This window comes from Dromiciops gliroides, chromosome 5, assembly GCF_019393635.1.
Source record: "Dromiciops gliroides isolate mDroGli1 chromosome 5, mDroGli1.pri, whole genome shotgun sequence".
Lineage (NCBI taxonomy): Eukaryota > Metazoa > Chordata > Mammalia > Microbiotheria > Microbiotheriidae > Dromiciops > Dromiciops gliroides.
Window position 1 is genome coordinate 162,074,591 of NC_057865.1, and position 26,262 is coordinate 162,100,852.

Here is a 26,262-nt window from a genome sequence, read left to right on the forward strand (position 1 = left end):
ATAAATATAGGATCAACAGTATTATATGCTAAAAAGAAATCAAGGAACATTGATATAGAAGAGAATTCATTGAATTTGATGATAAGGAAGTTATTAGTAACCATGGAGAAAGCAGTTTGAATACAAGGGTGAGAACAGAAGTCAACTTGCCCCTTAAGCATGGGAAATGAGAGCATGGTAAGGAACTAAAGACTAGTGAATGTACTTAGAAAAGTTTAGCCATGAAAGGAAGGAGAGAAAGGGGATAGTTGCTTGAGTTTTCTCTTTTTTTTCTCCTATCTTTCTAATTGCTCTTTTTCAATCTCCCTTGGAGGACCATCATCTATATCATATATCCTAAATGTAGGTTGATCCCAAGACTCTGCCCTAGGCCCTCTTCTCTTCTTGTATCTTTTGTATGTATGTGTGTGCACATACTATATATACATTTATATACTACATATATGTATATATACATATATACCTAAATATGCATACTCTATATGTATACGTATACACACATACCATATATATACATACACACACATCCATCATCCATACGGACAACAATCCATCTCTCATCTCCAATACCTTTGTACCAGCTATTGCTCAAGTCAGGAAGTCATAGTTTCTTTCAAAGATCAGCTCAAGATCCACCCTTTACTTGAACAACTTCCCACAACTGATAGAACTTTCCTAACCCCAAAATTATCTTGTTATCTATTGTGTGTATGTGTGTATGAACATACATATGTTTATACATACACACATTGTGTTGCTCTGATATCTTATAAGCTCCGTAAGCCTAGGGATTTTTTCACTTCTGTCTTTGTAACACCAATACATAGCTCATTGGCTGGTAGGAATTATTTAATAAATGTTCATTGATTAAGCCATTTATTGAATGATGAGAAGGTATCAAGGTCAGGAGAAGAGTTTGAGTTTTTTAAATTTTAGGATGGGTAGAACTGAGCATATTTCCAGGCCAAAGGAAGAGACTCATTAAAAGGTGAAATACTGAAGATAAAAGAGGATGAGGGGGAAGGGAAAGAGTAATCAATAGAACAAAATCCCAGAGGAGACAGAAGTTAAAGGGGAAAAGAGGGCACCAGAGAAGTAGTTAGCTTTTGCAAAGAATCCTCTGGGACTAACGGAAAGGAAGAAAGAGATTTGGGCAAAAATGTAGAGAAGGTATAAGATGCAAAAGGGGAGATACAAGAGAACCCATCACATGTGACCTTACTTTCCTCAATGAAGTAGGAGACAAGGACATCTACAAAAAGAAAAGGGGCTAGGGGGTAAAATTAGGGGTATGAAGAAAAGGTTTTGAATAGCTGCTTATGGAGTACAACGGGGAGCTTATCAAAGATCAATACATACGTGGTAGTAGTGGCCAATTGACAACATTCTTTGAGGTAATAATATTTCATAATTATAGGAAGTGATTTTTCACCTTTAAAAAAAAAGCACTTTCATTTGATCCTTCTCATCTCTATGCCCTTGCACTGACAGTCCCTCCCTATCCCTAGAAACCCTTCTTCCTCATCTTCTGGAATCTCTAGTGTCCTTCAACACTCAGCTCCAGGGACATCTAGGTGTCACAGTGGATAGAGCAACAGCCCTGGAGTCAGGAGGATCTGAGTTCAAATCCAGCCTTAGACACTTGACACTTACTAGCTGTGTGACCCTGGGCAAGTCACTTAACCGCAGTTGCCTCACAAAAAAAAAAAAAACTTGACTCCAATGCTTCCTACTGTATCACATATTCTGTTCCCCCGATTGCTAGTGTCCTGCCCCTACCAGCACATTATAACTACATGTAGTTTTCCCCCATTAGAATGTAAGTTCCTCAAGAACAGATACTGCTTAGCTTGTTTTTCATGACCAGTGTCTAACACACCATCTGATGCCTTATAAATGCTCATTGATTGATTGATATTTCCAATCTATTTGGGAGGAGCAGGGCAATGAGGGTTAAGTGACTTGCCCAGCTAGTAAATGTCAAGTGTCTGGGGCAAGATTTGAACTCAGGTCCTCCTGAATCCAGGGCCAGTGCTTTATCCACTGTACCACCTAGTTGCCCCCTCCAATCTATTTTTAAAAGGATCAGCCTGATCCCTTGCCTGACCTCCTTCTCACTACACATTTTCCTTCTCATCTAACAATCATTTATTCAGCACCTTCTGTGTGCTAAACATTGTGCTAAGTGCTGGACACTAATACTTAAATGATTCTCATGACACTAATACTTAAATTATTCCATAACTGTGGATGGTGAGATCACATCTTTGCCATATCTAAGTAGATGAGCTGCACACTTTGTAAAATGGCCAAAAAAAAAATCATTACCCTAAGTTGAATTAGTTGAATTAATCCTCAGAAGACATATACAACCCTTCACAAGATCTGTAATAGAAGCCTTTTGAACTTAGTAGGACCTATCAGAATTTACACTCTAATTTACACTCCTTCACACTGAGGTGAATCAGAGCAAGACTTTACTGTCAAAGAAAAATCAAAATAGCTGTCTACTATAGAAAAGCTAAAGCATAAATTTTAGGTCGTTTGTTCTATTTGTGTTTTAAAGAATTCAACAATGGAAAAAATGGAATCTATGTGATTAACATTACAAAAAGAATAGTTTAAGAGTTAAGAGACCAGATTGTAAGTACTGGTTCAGTTTCTAATCTTCAATGTGACCCTAGGCAAGTCACAAACTCAGTATCTCAGTTTTGTCTTCTATTAATTAGGGAATTATACCTACCCTACTAAACAAGGCTGTTTTGAGGATAAAATGGAACAATAGATGCAAAAATTTAAAAGCACAAAAGAAACAAAGGATAATAATCTTTTCTTTTCCAAAGAGAAATGTGGTAACAGTAGAGATTGCATAGAAAAAAAAAATCAAAGGACTTCTTTGAGGTAATTTTTGAAGCCACAATTAAATGTCAAAATATCACAGTGATTTGATACCTTTCCTTGGTAAAGTTCAATTTTAATGAGACTCTGGAACTAAAAGTAGTTTAACTTTTGCTTGGTGATTTCATTCTACTAGCACAATGGATTGTCCTCAATGGAGATATACACAAGGTAGGTAGGCATGACTGAACTGACATCTGCATTGCTGGAGAGAGTGCTTACATCAATAAGTTCACAGAGGTATTACCATACCAGCATAACCCAAGAAAGTGTTTTATATCTGAAATAAAGAAGTCTGTTCCCATAAATATTGAAAGCACAATCCAAAAAATAAAGGAAGGACTTCTTTATAGATTGAGGTCGGAAACACAAAAGAGTAGGAAGCTAGAATAATGTACACAATTTAGAAGGATACTGAACACAACAATAAAAACAATGACCAAAAAATAGAGGAAAATAGAAAATGGAGTTATGCCTAAATTGTGTAATTCCTGATTATTTTCCCTCTGAGTCACTATACTTCCTGGAAATAAAAGTGGAAATGAAGCTGCCAACCCAATTTCTTTTGTAATTTCTCAGGAGGGGTTCCTAACCCAGGGTACAAGTACCTCCATGGGTATGAGAAGCTTGTCAAGTGAGGGTGGGGAAAGTTTGGAAAATAAGCACATTCTTCCATTGAAATATTCTAGAACTGTAAGTGTTGGTGAGAAAAATTGTGGATTGGAGAAAGAATTAAGGGTTTGGAGTAGGAAAGGGAAATTGTTGTGATGCATCTGAAAAAATTTGAAAGAGAACATTTAAAGAAACATCTCCTATTGGCCAAAACCAAATGGATGAGATTTGGATATGAAATCCTTTTTAAACTGATACAAAAATAAATCAGAGACAATTGGGTGAAAGATGAGCTAAGTGACCTTTGAAATAATTAGAAACTCTAATTTGACTTCACATCAATGAAGTTATAAAATTTTTGCTCAATCCTTAATGAAGCATACCCTATTCTTAGCAAACCTATGCTTACAATACTTTAATTCTGTTTATAACATTTTATCTCTGGGAACCAGGATACTCAGTCCTGCACAAATGTATGTTATTACTATTATCTCAAGTCTGTCCTATAAGTCAGGTATTATAGGCACAGATTGTCCAGGAATCTCAGATTCCCAACAGGAGGCTAGGCTGACTGGCAATGATAGACATTTTCTATTCAATTCAGAGGATTTATTATCAGCATGTGCTTCTCCCTTCAGGCATGTGCATACAAATGGGAGCATGTAGGCATATGCAACTTGACTATCAATTCCCATTACTTTATTTAGGAACTTCACTGTCAGAACTAATTCTAACCCCATCATCTTGAGGCCTTATTTAGAGAAATGAGTAATAGCTCCTCCTCATAGAAAGACTGGAGATGTTGCTATGCTAGGGTAACAACCCAACAATGCTTATAGGTAACTCTCTAGACTATCAAGTGGTAGATTTTCCCCAAGGTTTTTTAACCCTTTTTGTGGCAGGGTCTCCTTTCAAAATCTGCTGAAGTCTTTAGGTCCCTTCTCAGCATAATGTATTAAAAAATGCATAAGATTACAAAGGGAACCAATTATATTGAATTACAGTTATAAAAAAAATTAAGTTCACAGACTTCACATTAAGAAGCCCAGAACAGTCAGATACACAAGACAGCCTCCTAGGAACCTTCAAAGTTAGTAGAAATAAAATTTTTGAACCAGCAAGAGCCAAATTAGAAATCCTGATGCACAATCTAAACTTCGAATCATTTCTTTGTATTCTAGCTATTACCTGGCCCTCTCTACCCACTGCTCTTCTGCTATACCTTTGAAAACCTTGGTCTCCCTTGACCAATGTAGTACTTTTGGACAAAAGTCAAGTAATAACCATTCTTGGGAGCCACAGACTTTCTGGTGTCCCCAGTTGCCATTAAGCTGAAACCTCATACTGGGGCCTCAGGCCCCAGACTCAGCTTCAATCTATACTTGGCTCTTCCTACTCTGTCCCTCCCATTTGTGCAAGTAATGTTTCCCCAGGAAAGAACCTGGTGGTTATAAGAACGGAGGAAATAGCATTTACATACTGTCTACTATGTGCCAGGCACTGTGCTAAGTGTTTTACAAATAGCTTATTTGTTCCTACAACAAAATATTATCTCATTGTTCCTACCTCTGTGAGGTAGGTGCAATCATTCCCATTTTACAGTTGGGGAAACTGAGACAAAAAGAAATTAACTGACTCACCCAGGTAGTAAGTGTCTGAAGCCTACTCCAAGCCCAGTGTTTTATCTACTGTGCCTCGCTACACAATATAGGTAATATTTGAGTCGTATTTTCATTTTATGAGGGAATCTTTTCTCAAATTCTTTCCCATCTCCCCACCAGAAATAGTGTGAACCTATGAACCAGAACATCCAGAAATCATGCCTATCTCACCATTCTATACATATACACTTAAGGAAACTTAATTCATTCAGCTTTGGCAACGAGGTGACAAGTGGACCTGGAATCATATGGCCTCAGATGCTAGAAAGGTGACCCTTGGCAAGTTATTTAACCATTCTGTGCTTCAGTTTTCTAATCTATAAAGTGTCATCTATTTCCAGGGTGGTTGAAACTAAAAAGATACAATAAATGTAAAGTACTTTGCCAGTTTAAATGTGTTATATAAATGCTAGTCATTTTAATTATTGCTGTTGCTATTATTTTTTATTATTATTATTATTATTATTATTATTATTATTATTATTCCCTGAGGCTGAGCTTTTCTGATTTGGTGGATGAGAGAAAAATCATCTAACCCACTTTCTCTACCAGACCCCTCATATTAAATAGAAATATTCACCAAGACACCAGTGACTATAGACATCTTGCCCTAAGGTGTGTATAATCTACCCACCCCCATCCATCCCCTTTTTACCTCTTCTCTTGCTCTGGGAACAAAAGTTACCCAGATGCTACCATTGACACTAAAAAGTATGGGACACTCTCCTGCTCAAGGCTATGTGCACAGTCTCTGCAATTACCTAGACAAAAATTCTGTTCCCTGACCATGATACCCCTAGTTGGCTTCCCTTCTTTTATTAAATAATAATAAGGTCAAAGAAGGTAGGGACTGTCTTGAAATCCCTAGGGCCAAACACAGTACATAGAATATTGTAGGTATTTAATAAATGCTTGTTGATGCATTGGTTAACTTTCATTTTCTATTTGTTACACTCTGTCAGTTTATAATTGACATACAGTTCATTTATTTGACAACACAAAGGTTTATCAGTAAGAAAACATACCTAAAAGTCTTTGAACACCTTAAAACTCAATACAAATGCTGACTATTATAATTATATGATTTTTGTGTTTTTCTAATTCAATTTTTCTTAATGAATTTGCAAATCTTTGTGTTCTAAAACAGAGGCCAATTAATGCTTTAATTTATTTCGATATTTAAATAATATATTTAAATGGTAAAACTTGCCAATAAAATGATAGAAAAATAAGTCTATCCCCTTTTATGTATTATACATTAGTTTAAGTGATCCAGTATGATTTTTATAGTTTGTTATTGTACATTACAAACTCTGGAAGTCCCCCCCCCCCCGCCCGACCCCAAGTCTCAGTGCTCATCTGTGAAAAGATTTGGTCCCAACAGCTCCCCAACACTTTTGACTATATTCTGGTGGCTGAGCGCCCTCTTGTGGTCTTATAGGAGATAGCCTCAGGGAAGAGCCTATGGGGCTGAAATCGACAACTTTCCTTTTTTGATATTTAGGTCTTTCCTGGTGGAGAAGCAGAATCTCTCACAAGCTAGGACGGAAGGGCGGATGGGATAATAAGTGCAATGACTAAAGGCATTAAAGGCCAAAAGCCAAACCTATCTTTCTCTTGGCACCAAAAAAATTGTCTCTTTCCAGACATCATCCCTTTGGGGACAGCAAGACTCCCCCTTCCATTAAGAGGACTTTTAGAAATCAGAATCTGGCTCAAAGAACACTATGGCCTAGGTAACAGTGGCACAAGCTCAAAGTTACAACAACTGAAGCAACATCAGTGAAATATTAAAGAAGAATTCTTCATCGCAGCCAAATTGGCCTACCCTAGTACTCACCAGAAATGATACCCTGCTTTTGTGCCTTTGTAGCCCCCATATCTAGAATACTTTCCCTCCTTACCATTGCCCTTTGGAACCCCAACTCCCTCTAAGACTTTCAGCCTAACTGCTCCTCCTTACGTAGCCTTTCTTCATTCTCTCGGTTGCTCTTCTATCTTCTTACCACTAACAAAATCACTTTGTATTTTGTATCTATAATTTATCTATGAATATGGTGTATACCCCAGCACAATAGAAGGAAACCAGCATTTATTAAATGACTACTTTGTGCCAGGCACTGCTATATTTTACAAATATTGTCTCATTTGAACCTCACAACAACCCTGGAAGGTAGGTGCTACTATAATCCCCATTTTGTAGTTGAGGAAACGGAGGGAGACAGAAGTGATTTACCCAGGATCACACATCTAGTAAATATCTAAAGCTGGATTTGAATTTAGATCCATCTGATTGCAAGGTCAGGAATCTACCCACTTTGTCACCTAGGAGCCTCATGAGCTTTTTTTTTTTTTTGATAGTGGAGAATAAAATCATTTTACGTCTTTGTATGACCCAGTGCCTAACAGAGTAGGCTCTTAATAAATAAGTATGGATGGATTAAGCACACATCCTTTTTATTGCCAGAATTTCTTGGGGTATTGCTTTTAATACTGGTCCTATATCTAGAACACAAATGCTCTCTATCCTCTGTTTTAGTCTTTGGTATAAGGATACCAGCTTCCCTTAGATGAATAAATGAATGAATAAGAAAACATATATTAAGCTTTCATTGTGTGCCAAGTACTAGAGATACAAACAGAAAAAGCAAGACACTCCATATTCACCAACAGCTTCCACCCTAACTTGGGGACACAATATGATTTAGGTGATACTAGTAGAAATATGTAGACAAGCGATTTCTATGCCTGGTTCTGCAACACAGAAGGGTTTCCCAAATTATCTCTGAGGCTGTCCCAAAATTCTCAAAACAAAATTAATTTTAATTTGCTTTAATTTTTAAAGCAAATCTGCCATTTTGAAGAAGGCAAAAGTGTTGCAAAACTAACTAAAACTTAGTTGGTGTTATTATTTTCAAATAATTTAAAGTGATTATAGCCTCAACATGCAACGAAGGAGGAATAAAACAGTAAGGATGAGAGGGTAAAGGTGAGCATTATAGAGTATGATTGTGCCATGGGGTGTCTAGCTTAAACTGATCATTTTCCATGGTTCTTCAGTGACATCCAACCTCTTCATGACCCCATCTGGAGTTTTCTTGGCAGAGATAACTGGAGTGATTTGCCCTTTCCTTCTCCAGTTCATTTTACAGATGAAGAAACCGAAGCAAACAGGGTTAAGTGACTTGCCCAGGGTCACACAGCTAGTAAGTGTCTGAGGCCAAATTTTATGAGTCTGCCTAACTCCAGGCCTGACACTCTATCCACTATACCACACAGCTGCCCTCCTAAAGTCATTTATTTCAGCCTAATGCCAATGAACCTGAAGCAAAATATTTTTATCTGTCTTTTGTCATATCAGGCTGTCTTTCATTTTTCTTTGACTCACCAGAACTTAAAATGATGTCTGGCACATAGTAGTTCCTCAATAAACATTTATTGACTGATTAACATTTAAACAATTTATATTAACAGTAGTGTGAATTTCCTATAGGTCTGATTCGGTCTTCAAAAATGATGGAGTTTTAGCATTGAAACATAGAGAGACAGACAGAGACAGAGAGAGACAGATTCAAGAAACATGGCGTTTTAGCATTGAAAAGAGCCTTAGAAATTCAGTCTAACCCTATTCATTTTATAGATAAGGAAACTGAGGCACAAAAAGGTTGAGTGACATCTAAAAATCTACAGAGCTTAGACTAGAACCCAATTGCCAGCCCATTGCTCTTGATAAAGAAAAATAACATTAATAATAAATAGATTTACATGAGAAGCCTCTGGACTTAAACTAATGGGGAAACTCTTTATATAATCATGGTAGGGGTCTCAAACGAGAACATGCCTTTCGGGAAGTGGGGAACAATTAGTGTCAAGAGCCTATTCTTCATACTTAGCATTTAGTGAAGCTCTAGAAAATAAACATTAATTTGCATGTTCTTTTCTATTTGTTGCCCTTTCTGCTCAGAACTGAACCAAGAGTGCTGGAAGAAGTAAGGAGCTTATACCTGCCTTATAACATGTAAATACAGAGTGATCATACAGAGACATAAATACCTGGGGACTGAAATCACACCTTGGCCAGGTTTGCTGGGATTGCATCTCATTGTGACAACAGCCACTCGCCCATTGTTGCAAGACGCTGTCACTGTGGAGGACCTGATGTGAAGTAAAATGAGAAGTAACTAAACAGACATTAATCCAAAAGGCACAAATAATTGCAACAATTGCACACCTGCTGACCAGACTAATGAAGGCATTACAAAACCTCATTCACTGTTTTTTCCCTAATTTGCAACTTTTGATTATTACAGAGGATGGGTTGGTTTACTTTGAAACTATGGCAAAGAAAGTTACCAAATAAATTAATATTTGAAACAAGATTTCAATGAACGGAGATACTTTCCTACTTAAAAGAAAACATTTTACAAGTGTTCACCAGAGACAAAAATTTTTATTCCAATATAGGTTTATGCTTTATCATATTAATTATAGGGGGCATCTAGGTGGCACAGTGGATAGAGCACCGGCCCTGGAGTCAGGAGGACCTGAGTTCAAGTCCGGCCTCAGACACTTAACACTTATTAGCTGTGTGACCCTGGGCAAGTCACTTAACCCCAATTGCCTCACCAAAAAAAACCAAAACAAACAAAAAAAAAAACCTTTGAGGTTTTCATATTAATTATAAAAGTCTTATATATTTATTAAAGCACAGTTTCTCTTAGGCAATGGGACAATTGTTGTTGAGTTGTTTTAGTTGTGTCCTACTCTTTGGGACCCCATTTGGGGTTTTCTTGACAAAGATACTGAGTGGTTTGCCATTTCCTTCTCCAGCTCATTTTACAGATTAGGAAACTGAAGCAAACATGGTTAAGTTACTTGTCCACAATCATACAGATAGAGCTTGAGGCTGGATTTGAACTCAGTTCTTCTCCTGAGTTCAGGGCTGGCCACTATCCACTCCACCACCTACCTGGCCAATTCTACACTTAGCCCAGTTTATAATATTGTACTATTTTTCAAAAGTAATAAAATTATCCGTCTTTTAAATAATGTATTATTCAGGCTTTTGTCAATCATTTCTTCATTCAACAAGATATTTCAAGCACTAACTACAGAGCACTCCAAAAGTCGTGGCACAAATTTTAAATTACTAAAGACTGCATTCCTTCTTGGGGGACAGTCTGTATTGTCAAGGCACTGTGGGAGAAATAAAGATGTATAAGACATAGTGCCTGCCCTCCTGTCTTATTTACAATATCACTGAAGAAGCAAAACATATGCCAAAATAAGCATACATTAAGTACCATCTCAATTGTTCTAGCCTAATAGCATCAAACTCAAAAAGGAAGTAGATCCTTGAAGGTTTCATATTAACTTAGAAAACCACAAATTAACCTTATATGTGGTGTATTGTATTTTTATTTACTTTGTTAAACATTTCCCAATTACATTCAAAACTGATTTGACATACTATATGCAGGTGTGCCCAAGTATGACATCTCTGTAAATCTAGACCACATATTTGATAGGATTCCAAGGGAAAGAAGAGAGACTTTCGAATGTGGTGTCTCACTCAGGAATGCTTCAAAGCACTTCTGAGATCAAACTTTTTGAACAAACCTTTTCTCTACAAGTATTAACAAATATCCACCATACTTAGTAATATATACTTAGAACATGTTTCAGAGACAAAAGATAACCCTGACTCTAAGTGCCTTTGCTTGAATAGACTTCCAAGAGACTAATTGGTCAAATAAGGATTAATCTCCACTTACTTGTAGAAGAAATGTACGTCAGGTATTTGCCTTAATGGAGCTGGGAACATATCTTCCTTCACATTGATGTTGTATAATGTGGTTTCAACAGTTACTCCTAAATCGATTTTTAAAAAGAAGAAAGGAACCACTGAATATTTTTTAAAAGATGAGGTTTAGTTAGTGTCTATGCATTTAAATAGAATCTATTCATCCTCAGCCAGGAAGATCTGAATTCAAATACTGTCTTATATACATACTTCCCATGTGGGCAAGTCACATAGCTTCTCTTAGCCTCAGTTTCCTCATCTGAAAAATGGATATAATAGTAGCACCTATCTCACAGGGTTGCTGTGAGGATCAAATGAGCTAATGTATAAAAAATACTTTGTACACCTTAAAGTTATATCTAAAGGCTAGTTGTTGTTATTGTTATTTGGTAGCAGCATAGGATCATAGCTCTAGAACTAGAAAAGACATCAAAGTTCATCTAGTCCAACCTCTTCATTGTACAGATGAGGAAATTGAGATTTGAGGTGAGTGAGTGATTTGCCTAAGGTCACACAAGTAGAAAGCATTAGAAATAAGCTTTCACAAAATATTCTGTTTACGCTGGCATTGCTGACTGGTTTCATATTCAGCATTTTTAAATACATTGCTATTTGTTAAAATGGAGTTAAAATGCAAGACATAAAATATTTATAACAAACATTTCTTTTAATAAATTCCTGTTTGTCTGGAAAAAAAAAGAACAACTTTAATGGCTGTGGTATTCCACCAACTTACCATAAAGCTCTGAATAAGGACAAAAAAACTAATCAAGTTCCATAGAATGAGAAAAAGAGCCCCCACGGGAGCTGCTCCTATCTGATGATTCAGCTCACTGAGGCTGGCTGCTTTAGAGTTCCTTACAATTCACAGTGGTCAGGAGCATTCATCAATCTAGAACTGGAACAAACTTTAGAGGTCATCTAGTCCAACCTCCTCATTTCACAGAAGCAACCTATTTCACAGAAAGGCCCATACAAGGGAATTGACTTGCCCCAGGTTAACACTTAGCAGAACCAGGATTTAAAGCCAGGTCCCATGACTCCAAGTTCAGCACTCTTTGATGAAAATCAATATAATTCCATGTGACCTGATGATTTCTGGACATCACTGCAAGGATGATCAAAATGAGGTTATTATTAAGTCATTTCAGTCATGATTTGACTTTTCATGACCCCATCTTGGCAAAGATACTGGAGTGCTTTGCCATTTCCTTCTCTAGCTCATTTTTCAGATGAAGAAACTGAAGCAAACAGGGTTAAGTGACCCACCCAGGATCACACAGCTAGTAAATATGTGATGGAATTTGAACTTAGCTCTTCCTGGACAAGCACTCTATCTACTGCACTACTAAGCTCTTGCCTCAGCTTATTATTACAATGACTCTTTTTTTTTTCTGACTACTTTTCCCTATGTCTCCTTAGAGAAAAGGGAAGATTTCTTTCTGCAAAATGAAAAAGTCATCAATAAAATATTTTCAACCTGAGCTTGAATAGCTCTCAAAGACCCTCAGGGCATTTGTTTCTCAAGAAACCTCCTTTGTGCCAGATGGATACAAAGTTTATGTGGATGCAAAGAAAATGGTAGAGAAGGTACATATTGTCAATTGTCCAGGGAAGGCATCATTTTTAACCCAAAAAAAAGACAAATTGGGAAGGAAGACCAGGAGCCCTAGTTTCTAAGACCAAAGTAAGAAAGTTTAGCACTCAAGACACTCAGGTCAAAGGACCAGACATGAGACTATAATTGACATTGTTTCTGAAATGTACAGTTATGCACCACTCAGCCATAGGCAAAGTAATCTGGTATCTGGTTTTCCTTTATCCTTCCTTAATGCCTCTTTTTCATATATTCATTACAGGGCTGGAGCATACATGAAAACCACATCAATCAGTTTTGCTATTTATGAGCAATATAAAAGGAAATTACCCTCCCCCCCTAAAAAATCATGGTTAAAATAATGGACTGACATGACCTGTAGATTTGTATTATTTATGTTAATCTCATCCTGTTACACAACATATAACTGAGAATTGGCAGTCCTATTATTCTGAGATTGTTATGCACACACACACATACACATGTACTCCATAATATATGTTAACTTACTCATTTATATATACATATTTTCTCTACTCTGGAAATACTTTTTTCCTTAACAGGTTTGCTGGTACTCTGAGTTTGAAAATCTTACAAATATTTTATTTTAAATTACTTCAGAAGGCAAAGAAATGGAGAGAAAATTATCATTTTTATAGGTCAGGTAGTGGCCTACACAGTGTAAAACTAAAAGCCAAACTACACTTAACTGCATGATGAGTGATATGTGCTTGCTCACTGCTTAAAATATGATGATGGGGAAGGAGTCAAGAGACACATGTTATAACAAAGTTAAGGGAGGGAGCCAGGGTATCTGGTTCTGTTGAGATTTGCATACCTCTTCTCTATTTCAGCCTTAAGGTTGAAACATCAGTACCAGACAATGAGAGACTTCTGAAAAACTTCTCAGCTGAGATTGTTTGCCAAGATGAATTACAGGCACATACTGGTTGAAAAAAATAGCAAATGTATGAATCTCAAAACATCATAACCAAGGCCCATCGATAAGCAATGCTTTACCATCCTTGAGTTCATCACCCATTTTATTAGCATTGTCCGTAACTAACCCATGTAATACTGTTTTCCTGACTTTGAATTTTCATGGAACCAATTGAAGATATGAGGGAGGTTATGCCTATACCTATACAAACACACACACACACACACACACCCTACCTAAAAATATGTCAGCAAGGCTGATAGACTGTGAAGACAAAGCTGTTCGGAAGCCCTTGCTTTCAGATGGAATAATAGTTGACTGGCATATAAATGCTCCTACAAAATTGGCGTAATCTTCTGATTCAGCTACCATTTCCTTCACGGTGATATCTGTTATGTTGTTAGTACAAATTGCCATCTTCTTCCCCTGAGAAAAGAAAGTGAGAAAACAGAGGCTTCAATGGAGAAACTAAAGGCTACATTTCAAATTCACTCAGCCTCTCCTTCTACATACTTCTGAGGCCAAGAGAGCATCAATGGTGTAATACAACATCCCACTGATATAGCCATCACAAGCAAAAGTCCTGCTGAATAAAGGTTGACACAAGGGAAATAGTGATTGTCAGTGACTTCAAACACAAAGTCTAAAAACAATCCATATAAAGGGAGGATGGATCTTCAGAAGGATGTGGGGGAACAAAGTGAATAGATTTCATCCTTCTTCCCTTCAATCTTAGCCCGAGTCTAACATAAAAGCTATTTGTCAAGCTGAAGAAAGAAAGCATAAAACCAAATTACAACCATTCACTCAAAGGTTTCAACAAAATCCTGACAGGAGGACTGAATTCTAAGTAGTTGGTCATTTCATTATTGTGTATGCTGCAAACATCATGCTTCTAAAGGGATCCATTTACTTGCTTTCCTATTCAGTTATGATGTCTGTCTATTCAATTAAGCCTAGTAAACATATTAAAACTGTCTTACCCTCCTCTCCTACCCTTCTCCTCAAAAAAACCCTTAGAAAAGACACTCAGCAGAAATCTTTTGGTACCTAAAACAAGCCTCTTTAACAGACAGTGATAAAATATAATGACAGGTCTTGTAGAAGATTAACTCTGCTCCAGGTTTCCTAGCAAGAAATGAAAAAGTCAAGCATGAGCATTTTTTATCATGCTTATGTACAGAGCTTACATCCAATTCATTTCAGCAACAGCCATTAATCATTATTATTTGTTAGGCTTTTCACGATGTCACAATAAATGAAAAACCCCAAGAGAAAGAGTTTTTAGGTAGTAAATAATCAATTTGTTAATTACACTAGTTAATAATCAATAAATCGATGGTCAGTGATTTCTCTCATTAACCAAAGACAAAAACACGGAGAACTTGAAAGCTTTAAATATTTTTTGAAAGAGAATGCCCCTGAGAAATGAAAATTAACCCTGATTGGTGGATATTTAGTGAGGAGGTGGGCTAGATGTCTTCAGCTCCTCCTTCTGAGAATGTGGCTCCATCATGAGATGCAGCTGCCTCTAGCAATCTGGACAGGGGAATCCATCTCTATTCAAGCTACTCTAGTTGGTTTTCTCCATCATCTGGGTCACTCTAAACTCTAATCGAAGGGTACAAGGGCATGGGCTCACTTCCCCAGGGTAAGAACTCGCCTAGACTAGATTCTGTTCACACTCCAAACCAAAATTAGGTCTCCTAGTTGGGTGGGTCCCTGCCCAATATTGAAGAATAGGTTTCCTTGAGGGCTAGGACAATCTCATCTGTCATGTCTTTTAGAGACTGACTTTTTGCAGAGGATGGACCTTAAAATGAGGAAATAAAGGAGAAAAGCCTGGATCCCAAATTAAAAATTGGTTATTAATATAATAGTAAAATAATTTCTCTCAATAAAAAAGAAAGAGTTCCTGACCTCAAGGTACTTACAATTTGTAAGGGGGGGAAATATATATATATATATATATATATATATATATTCAGATAAGAAATGCTAAGTAATTTGAGATGGGACAGAATACTAGCAAATGGGCGATTCAAGAAAATCTTAACATAGGAGGTGTCTCCTAGGCTGAACCTTGAAGAAAGATGAGAATCCCCAGAGGCAAAGGTATTGAGAAAGAAATGCATTCTAGGTACAGGGAAGAGGCAGCCCATGCAAAAAAGTGTGGCCATACCAGATGGTATGTTAAGTTTGGCAATTAGCAAGTAGGCCAGTTTGGCTGTAATAACATGGAGTTGGTGAAGAGGAGCAATATAAAATAAGTCTGGAACAGCAGGTGGTAGCCAGATTGCAGAGGGCTTAAAATACCAAGCTAAAGAATGTATATTTTATTCTAGAAGCAATGGGGGAAAGGGAAAGAAACTGGAATCTCCATCATATTTATAATATCTAGCATTTATACAGAATTTTAAGTTTTCCAAAGTACTTTAAATATGTTGTCTCATTTGATCCTCACAAAAATCCTGTGAGGTAGGTACTATTATTATCTCTATTTTACAGATGAAGAAACTGAGACTGAGAAAGTTCACGTGTCTGAATCAAAATTTGAACTAAGGCCTTCCTAACTCCAAGACTTGAACTCTATTTGCTACCTCCACCTAGTTGCCCATTTCCCAAAAGCATTCTCCCTGGATCTTACACCTTAAACATTCTACCTTATAGCATATGTTTATGTACATGTTGAATTTTTCCTATTAGATTATAAACTACTTGAAGGAAAGGAGTGTTTAATTTTCTTTTATTATTTTTATATCACTAGTGACTTATATAATATATGCTTCATCAATATTTTTTTTGCAGGACAATGAGGGTTAAGTGATTTGCCCAGGGTCACACAGCTAATGTCAAGGCTGGATTTGAACTCAGGTCTTCCTGAATTCAGGGCTGGTGTTTTATCCACTGTGCCACCTACCTGCCCTGATCAATATTTCTTAAAGGAAAGAATTAATGAATGACATGGTTCTGAGGTTCTCATTCTACCTTGGCTCTTCCCAATCCTAATGCTTCCCTACCTTTGCAACCTTATTTCATGGTACTTCCCAGCACATACTGTGTGTTCCAACCAAATTGAATTAATGGCTATACGCTGTACACATCCTGCTTCCATGCTTTTGTTTACATTGATTTTTATTCTTATAATGTTTCTCCTCCATTTCAACATTGCCTCCTTCCATTTTCAACTTTTGACATCCTATCTATCCTTTAAGTAACCTAGTTAAAATGCTCCCTCTTCAATGAAGTCTTCCCCAGTTCTGCAATGGACTGACCAATGATCTCTTAGTTGCCAAATACAATGAATGGCCTTTTCTCAGTTCTTATTTTCCCTGACCTCTCTGTGGCTGTTGACAGAGTTGATCACCTTTTCCTCCTTGATATTCTCTTCTTTCTAGGTTTTCAGCTCACCACTCTCTCCTAGTTCTTTTCCTATTTATGACATTTCCATTTCAGTCCCCTTTGCTGGATCCTCTTCCAGAAGACTCCCCTTAATCATAGGAGCCCCTCAGGATTCTGCTCTCAGTCTTCTTCACTTCTCCTTCTACACTACTTTACTTGGAGATTTAATTTCCACCTCTATACTGATAATTTGCAAGTCTACTTATCCTGCCCCAACTTCTCTACTGACCTCTAGTATTGTATCTCCAATTGCCTTTCAGAAATCTCAAACTAGATGTGGACATTTTGAAATAAATATGACCAAAACAGAACTCGTTAAATGTCTCTCTCAGCCTCTACTGCCTCCCACTTTCCTTATTACTACAAAGGGCATGACCAAGTTCCCAGTCTCTCCAGCTCTCAACCTACAAATAATCCTCACTTCCCTACTATTTCTCACCACCACCCCATAAACAAGCTATTGCCAAGGCCTGTTGATTTAACCTCTGCAACATTTCTTATATATGTCCCATTCTCTCCTCTGACACTGCCACCACTATGGTGCAGGCCTACATCAATTCACACCTGGATTATTGAATAGTCTGCTGGTGGGTCTGCCTGCCCCAATCCATTCTCCATTTAACCCTCAAAGTGATTTTCCTAATGCTCAACCATGTCACCTCCCTACTCAGTAAATGCCAATGACTTCCTGTCACCTTCACAATCAAGTATAAAGTGCTCTATTTGGCATTCAAAGGCTTTCATAGCCTGGCTCTCAAACCTCTGCAGGCTTCTTATGCCTTACTCTCTATCACATAACCTTCAATCCATTACATTGGCCTCCTGGCTATTCCACAAACAAGATACTCCATCTCTCAGATCAGGGCATTTTCTCTAGTTGTTCCCCAGGCCTAGAATGCTCTTACTCCTCATCTATGCCTGACTTCCTTAGCTTCCTTTAAGCCCCAACTAAAATTCCAATTTATTACAGGAAGGCTTTCCCAACCTCTCCAGTGCCTTTGTTTTATTCACAGAGGCATAATAAAAAGAGAATAAGCATTTTTATAATGCCTACTATATGCCAGGTACACTGACAAGTGCTTTCTAAAAATTATACTTCATTGTATACCCCATAACAACCCTAAAAGGTGGGTACTATTATTATCACTGCCATCTTACAGTTGAGGAAAATTACAGAAATAGAGGTTAAGTGACTTGCCCAGGGTCACACAGCTAATACACATTTGAGGCTGGATTTCGACTCGAATCTCCCTGACTCCAGACCCAGCACTCTGTCCACCACACCACTAGCTGTCTCTCTGAAGCAGATCTAGGATTCAGTCCTAAGGCCTCTGACTCCAAATCCTTCTTCCCCTGTTCCGTGTTGCCATGTTTTGCTAATTGTTAATGGATTGCTTTCACCCATAGAGCTGTAAGCTCAACAAAATGGGCAAATGTCATACATCTTTGTAAGACTCAGCAACATGCTCTCTGCAAAGATACTAACTAAATACTTAAGCTTTTTTTGGCCCTATATGTACTCTCAAAGTCACGCTATGCTAAAATGACAAAAACTAAAATAAGGGACAAGGCTAAAACAGAAGGAACATGGGAGAAAGGAAGAGGAGAAAGCAAATAGAAAAAAAGAGAAAAAAAGGAGATGGGAGAAGAATGGGAGAGGAAAGAAGACATTAAATGGTAAGAAATAAGAGAGATAAATAAAAGGGGAAATATGGGAAGGAAAAGACAAAATGGAGAAATGAAACGTGTGTAAACCCAAAGATTGAAGCTTTGGGGGCAAGAACCCACCATTTGATAAAAATTGCTGGGAAAATTGGAAAGCAGTTTGGAAGAAAGTAGGCCTAGACCAATATCTCATAATATATACCAAAATAGGATCAAAATGGTTAAGTGATTTAGACATAAAGGGTGATTTCATAAGCAAATTAGGAGAGCATGGAAATTTTTACCTATCAGATCTTTGGATAAGGGAAAAGTTTATGGCCAAACAAGAAAAAGAGAAAACCACAGGAAATAAAATGGATAATTTTGATTACATGAAAATTAAAAAGGTTTTCTGCAAACAAAACTAATGAAGACAAAATTAGAAGGAAAATAGGGAATTGGGAGGGAAGATATATAGCAAGTTTCTCTGATAAAGAAACCATTTCTCAAATATATAAAAAACTGAGGCAAATTTATAAAAAATAAAAGCTATTCCCTGATTGAAAAATGATCAAAAGATACAAACAGGCAGTTTTCAGAAAAGAAATCAAAGGTATTGTTAAAATATGTTAAATGACTAGCCTAATTTGGGGGGACTAATCTATCAGGACTAATCTGGGGGCTGTTGACTGACTGGCTATCTGACTGCTATTAAATTAATGTGGGCTGTTTATAAAGTTCCACCACACTGCTCCACTCCCAAAATTGATAAGCAAAAGATTAAGAAGCCCCTTAACTAAATAATCAAAGCAGAGTTTATTTATGAGATACAATTTAAAATTAAGAATACAGGGAAATAAAATGTACAACCTGACTGCGTGGCTATGGTCTCTTTCCACCTGCTGGGCCTGGAACTTTTTTAATACAATGAGGGCCCTAGCCGCCTCCTGCCTTAGGGTATGTTCCACTTTCACTACTCAGGTCCTTTATTCTAACTCTGAGCCTCTTTCACTTTGTCTATCCCCCTGCTTCTAACTTTCCTCTCCATACTGTTCTCTTAATCTTCACTTTCTCCAACCTGTACCCTGTGCTGACCGCTTCTGTGCTCTCCACTGCCTCCTGTTCTGTCTGTCTGCTCTGTCAGTCTTGTCCTTTGGCCTCCTTTGCCGCCCTCCTCTCCTCCATTCTTCTAATCTTGTCAACCTCCTTTAATCTTGTCTGCCGGCCCCCCTGAGTCTAATTCCCAGGTCTATATATATTTTCCTTTTCTCCACTCAAATCTTGGGGCTTTTTGCACCCCACACACCCACCAAGCTAATCCGCCAGCCAGGGCTGCAGCTGGGGGGAAGGGACGCTCAGGTGTCTCATGCATCAGCACAGGCTATGCCAGAGCCCAGACTGGACAAGCCCAGGATATCTGGGATAGATCTGCTCACGTCAGAGGGCAGAGGGAGCTGAGGGCTTTTTCCCCCCAGCTGTCTGATGTCTCATACAGTCCAGGGGGCTTTTTGGCTCAGCTGAAGCAGAAGGGGAGGGGCACCAGCACCTCCCACACAGAAGAGACCCTGAGGGCCTAAGGCTTTCTGATCTCAGCCCAAAGATAGAGTCCCCAAATCAAAATAAATTTCCACAGTAACCATAGTAAAAAGAAAAATTGCTCTAAATCACTACTGATGAGGGAAATGCAAATTAAAACAATTCTGAACCAAGAGAACATTGTGCACAATGACAGCAATATTGTTTGGTGAAGAACTGTGAATGGCTTAACAATTCTCAGCAATACAATGATCCAAGACAATCCCAAAGGACTAGTGATGAAGCATACTATAAACCTCCAAAGAAAGAATTGATGATTGAACACAGGCTGAAGTATGCTATTTTTTCACTTTCTTTCTTTCATTTTTTATTCAATTTCTTGTACAAAATAACTAATATGATAATGTTTTATGTAATTGCATGTGTAGAACCTATATGTGATTGCTTACCACCTCAGGGAGGGGGTAGGGGATAGAGGGAAGGAATGATAAAATTTGGAACTCAAAACTTTAAATTAAAATGTATATTTAAAAAAAAAACAACTCTGAGATACAACCTCTCACCTATAAGATTGACTAACATAACAGAAAAGGAAAATGATAAATGCTGAGGGAAATGTGGGAAAATGGTGACACTAATGCAGTCTGTTGGTGGAGTTGTAAACTGGTCCAACCATTCTGTAGAACAATTTGAAACAATATCCAAAGGGCTATAAAACTGGATATTCTTTAACCCAGCAATAACCACTCCTAGGTCTGTATCCCAAATAGATCAAAGGAAAGGGGAGAAGAACCTCTTTGTGCAAAAATATTTATAACAGCTTTTCTTGTGGTGGCAAAGAACTGAACATTGAGGGGATGTCCATTAATTAGGGAATGTCCGAACAAGTTGTCGTATATGACTGTGATGAAATACTAGTATGCTATAAAAAATCATGAGCAGGATGGTTTCAGAAAAAAAAACCATGAAGTTTTATATGAACTGATGCAAAGTGAAGTGATCAGAACCAGGAAAACAGTGTACCTAGTAAGTGCAATACTCTAACAATTATGAACTGTGAAAGACTTAGCTATGCTGATCAAGACAATTATCCAAGACTATTCCAAAGAACCTATGATGAAAAATGCTGTTCACCCCCAGAAAGAGAAATTATGAACTCCGAGTACAGACTGAAGCATACTTTTTTCTCATTTTCTTTATTTTTCTTGTTTGTGTGTGTGTTCTTTTACAACATGGCTAATATAGAAATGTTTTGCATAATTTCACATGTATAACATATCATATTGATTGCCCTTTCAAGAGGTAAGGGAAGAACAGAAGAGAGAAAAAGAATTTAAAATTCAAATTTTTAAAAAGATCTGTAAATGTAATTGGAAAATATTTAACAAAATAAATTAAAATATATTTTTTAAAAAGAAACAAAATGTCTAAGTAACACCTCTCACACATAAAAGTAGAATATGACACCACAGTCTGCACTTGTAAGTGTATTTTAGATGATTACCTCCTCATTTCTTCAGTTTTACTGTCTTTGAAAAAGACCCTACATACTACCACTGTCCATATAATACTGGATAGACAATCAGAGGCATGAGTATGTATAAGTGATAGAAGAAGAAATAATGCCAAGAGCTAGATTCTTTTCACAATATCTCAGAAGCTCCTTTCATCTCCCAGTCCCTTCCTCCCAAATTTGCATACACCAAAAAGGGGATGGGGATCAATTCATATTGTATATACTATCAAATTTAATTGATGTCTTGATTAGTTTCACTGAAATGCTTCCTCACCCCTTTCTTTTTTAATATTTGTCCAAGGTATGGTTCCCTGGGGAGGGGAGGATATATTCAGAAATAAAAGCAATATAAAAAAACAAAAGAAATCAATAATTTTTAAAGGATCAGACCTAAAATTCTGTGAAAACCAATTTTCTGCTACAAACTGACTTTCAAAATTCAAAATAAAATTTATTTCTGATGCTTTAACAGAAATCACCATGTAGTACAATGGAATCATAAAATTAAAGAATCAAAGATCTAGAGGTAGATGAACCCCAGAATCCTTTAATCCAATCCTCATGATTTTGTAGGAAATTGAGGCTTAGGAAGGTTAAGTGACTTAGCCAGAGACTCATGTGTTGCGGGGGGCGGGGGGGGGGGCAATTCAGAATTTGAACCCAGGTCCTCTGACACTGAAGCCAATTCTTTTCTATCTCTTCCTGATAACTGTAGTTGTCATCTCATAATATTTCTCTATTTTGATTTGGAAAATGTCCTTCTAAAAGGTCAACTGCTTCCAATTTCTTATTACCTAATTAATCTTAAAATCATCATCTGTAAAATTAACAGAATGAAGAAGGAAAGGGTAAAACCAGGCTTACCTAAGAAATAGCTGGCATTGATGAGACTGATATAACTCTTGTTTTTTGTTTAACTGTTTAAAGAAATTCTCTTGCATGTTATGCCTATCTCTGCACCCACCAATTCCACTTTTTTTATTCAATTAAAAAGTAGACAAGGCAACTCTAATGTGACAAGTGACTCTGATCAGCTAAGCTGAAGTCCTGATGACATTTTCCTGGGAGTTTTTAGACAGCCTTTTGCTTCCTTGCCAAGACAATAAAATACCAACTCAATTAAAGCTGAAAATCTACTCTAATACCCATCCCCAAAACCCTCCCTGCCACACGCACAGACACAGTCTTGACAGGAAGAACTCACCTCATGCCCACACAGGCTGATGTTGAAGAAGTGGAAGTATTTGGTTCCTTTGGATGTGAAGCTCGGGCCGTTCATTAATGAGCCAACACTACTGAGGTTGCTGAAATCATAATGCAAACTCTGGTTTTCTTTCATGTAAGACAGGAAGCAGTCACTATAGCAAACCGTGTGGTCCTTTGGTAAGAGATGAGAAGACGAATACAAAACCAAAAAGACAAGAAAAGTCATTACTGAATAAGAGGGAAACCATTAAAAAGAACATTCTACTCAACAACAGACTTTAAAAAAAATTTTAGTTATGGAATAAAACAAGCATTTCCATAATATAGTATGATAAAGATGATTGTACATGAAACTGCAAATCTATCATGTACACTTGCTATTCCTTTTGAAATATATAGTAAAGTTATTGTGTAAATGTCTTTTTTTTCTTCCTGTCTCCCTTCCCCCCATGGCCACCATTAGATACAAATAGGTGTGTGTGTGTGTATGTGTGTAAAATTATTCTATACATATTTCTATTTATCAGGTTTTTCCTCTGGATGCAGATAGCATCTTTCTTCATATGTAATTTACAGTTAATTTGGATATTTATAATAATCAAAATATTCACTCAAAGTCATTCTTAAAAGGCCTGGAAAGACATGTATAAAATGATGTATAGTGAAGTGAGCAGAACCAAGAGAACATTGTGCACAGAAACAGTAATATTGTTTGATGAAGAACTGTAAATGACTATTCTCAACAACACAATGATGCAAGACAATACCAAAGACTATTGATGAAACATACTATCCACCTCTAAAGAAAGAACTGATATTGATGGAACCGATTGAAGCATGCTATTTTTCACTTTCTTTCATTTTTTTTTCTTTTAATCAAGTTTTCTTGTACAAAATGACAAATGTGGTCATGTTTTACATAATCACACATGTATAACCCACATCTGATTGCTTGCCACCTTAGGGAGGGGAAAGGGGAAGGAGGGATAAAAATCATTACCCAAAATTATAAATTAAAGTGTTTATTACATTTTTTAAAAAAATAAACTAAAATAAATAGATAAAAACATTTTTAAATTTAAAAATAAAAAACTCAATATTGCTGGTACTGTATACAATGTTCTCTTGGTTCCACTCACTTCACTCTTCATTATTTCAAACAAGTCTTTCCATGTTTTTCTAAGATCACTGAGCTCATCATTTCTTTTTTTCTTTTTTTCTTTTTTTTGCAGGGCAATGGGGGTTAAGTGACTTGCCCAGGGTCACACAGCTAGTAAGTGTCAAGTGTTTCATGCTGGATTTGAACTCAGGTCCTCCTGAATCCACGGCCGGTGCTTTATCCACTGCACCACCTAGCCGCCCCCCTGGGCTCATCATTTCTTATAGCACAGTAGTATTCTATAACAATCATATGCCACAATTTGTTCAGCCATTCTGTAACTGATGGGCATCCCTGCAATTTCCAGTTCTTTGCCACCACAAAGAGGGCTGCTATAAATATTTTAGAACATATTGGCTCTTTTCTTTTTTCCTTAATCATCTTTAGAAATAGACCTAGCAGTGGTATTTCTGGGTCAAAGGGTATAAGTAGTTTAATTGCTCCTTGGGCAAAGACCATGGAACATATTTATCAGACTTATAGAGAGGTGAACAATTTATGAATAAACAAGATAGAGAGGAATCTTGGGTGTAAAATGGATGGTTTTGATTACATTAAATTAAAAAGATTTGTACAGATAAAATAAATGTATCCAAGATCAGAAGGAAAGCAGAAAATTGGGAGGAAAATTTATATACTGCTTCTCAGATAAAGGTCTCATCTCAAATATATAAACAACATTCTTCGTAACAACCTCTTAAAGATCTACATGAAAAGCTGCCTCAGAAAATCTCCTGCTTCTCCCCTGAATTCCTGAGCTCTGGCTCTTTTTTCCCCAGGTGGACTTAAACTCAATTGAGTACACCTTATCAAGCTCCCACTACAAGCCAGGCATTGTGTTAAATACCATGGTGACCAAGACAAAAACGAAACAGTCCCTGCTCTTCAGGAGTTTGCTACATTTGACTGGAACAGGAATTCTGAACCTTTTCTATACAATGAAGCCATTTGGCAATCTGGTAAAGTCCATGGGGACCTTCTAAAATACATATATACACACATATGTATGAATATATATTCATATTTATATAAGTATGTTTGTGTAGGCATATGTTATGTGAATATTGTGTGTTACAAATATATGTATATGCCAGTGTATTCTATACATATATTTATGAATACTGTATGCAGTAATATGCATGCACATATTACTGTATAAGTATTATATGCTGTTATGTATTGTGTATATGTGTTGCATGTATGGTGCATGTGTGTTATAGGCATGTATGCAAACACACGTGTGCATATTTGGACATTGGATCTCCCTAGTTCACCCAGGCTAGAAATGGACAATAAGTGGCTCCACCCCTCTACTGATCACCTTGGAAGTTTTGGCCTTCCCCATATTTCCTGACCAGGACCAGTTCACTCCTTTATAGGCAGGTTAGTGATCTGCTACCTGCCAATGCTGGGGGCACACCCTATTAGCGTCAGGCTTAGTGCAGACACACACTTAGCCCACTGAAGCTCAGAACTCCCAAGTACAACAGATGCACCAGCCTCAGGCTTCCCAGTAGCAGGAATTATTGTTCTGTGACAGAACAATGTTTTAAATGCATAAAATGAAATATATAGTATTGCAAAGAAAACCAATCATACTGAAATACTGTATAGAAGAAAAACAAGTTCATGAACTTTGGGTTATTAACTCCTGAAAGAGGATTTGGGGACAGGGGAATAAGCATCAAAAATAAATCTATGGGGCAGCTAGGTGGCTCAGTGGATAAAGCACTGGCCCTGGATTCAGGAGGACGGGCCTCAGACACTTGATACTTACTGGCTTGTGACCCTGGGCAAATCACTTAACCCTCACAGCCCCGCAAAACCAAAAAAACAAAACAAAACACAAAATTCAGAATAATTTTTCTTTTGAAGACCTTAAAGTATTGCAAATGCTAGCGATCAGTAGTAATAATATTCTCATCAGAGCCTCACAACCTGTTGAGGTAGGTGCTAGAGGTATCATCATTCCCATTTTACAGATATGGAACCCAAGGCTCAGAGGGGGTAAATGATTTATTTACCCATGGCCACACAGCTAGTAGATATAAGGGGTAGTTCTTTCCAATTCTAGCATTCTACTATGTCATATCTTCTCTAAATCCATCAATCAATTGTCTGCGGAAGCTCTAATATCTTTTTGTTTTTGTTTTTTGTTTTTGTTTTTGCAGGGCAATGGGGGTTAAGTGACTTGCCCAGGGTCACACAGCTAGCAAGTGTCAAGTGTCTGAGGCTGGATTTGAACTCAGGTACTCCTGAATCCAGAGCCGGTGCTCCATCCACTGCAC

The 26,262-nt window shown here is 37.3% G+C and overlaps 1 protein-coding gene across 1 annotated transcript in view; it reads right to left on the bottom strand.

Moving 5' to 3' along the window:
* Window positions 1-26,262, bottom strand: part of ELAPOR2 (endosome-lysosome associated apoptosis and autophagy regulator family member 2) — a 206,617-nt gene that overhangs the window by 15,868 nt on the left and 164,487 nt on the right. The window contains 4 exon segments of the mRNA XM_043968893.1: window positions 9,225-9,326; window positions 10,946-11,042; window positions 13,748-13,937; window positions 22,814-22,987. Of these exon segments, the coding sequence (XP_043824828.1) occupies window positions 9,225-9,326; window positions 10,946-11,042; window positions 13,748-13,937; window positions 22,814-22,987 (563 nt within the window).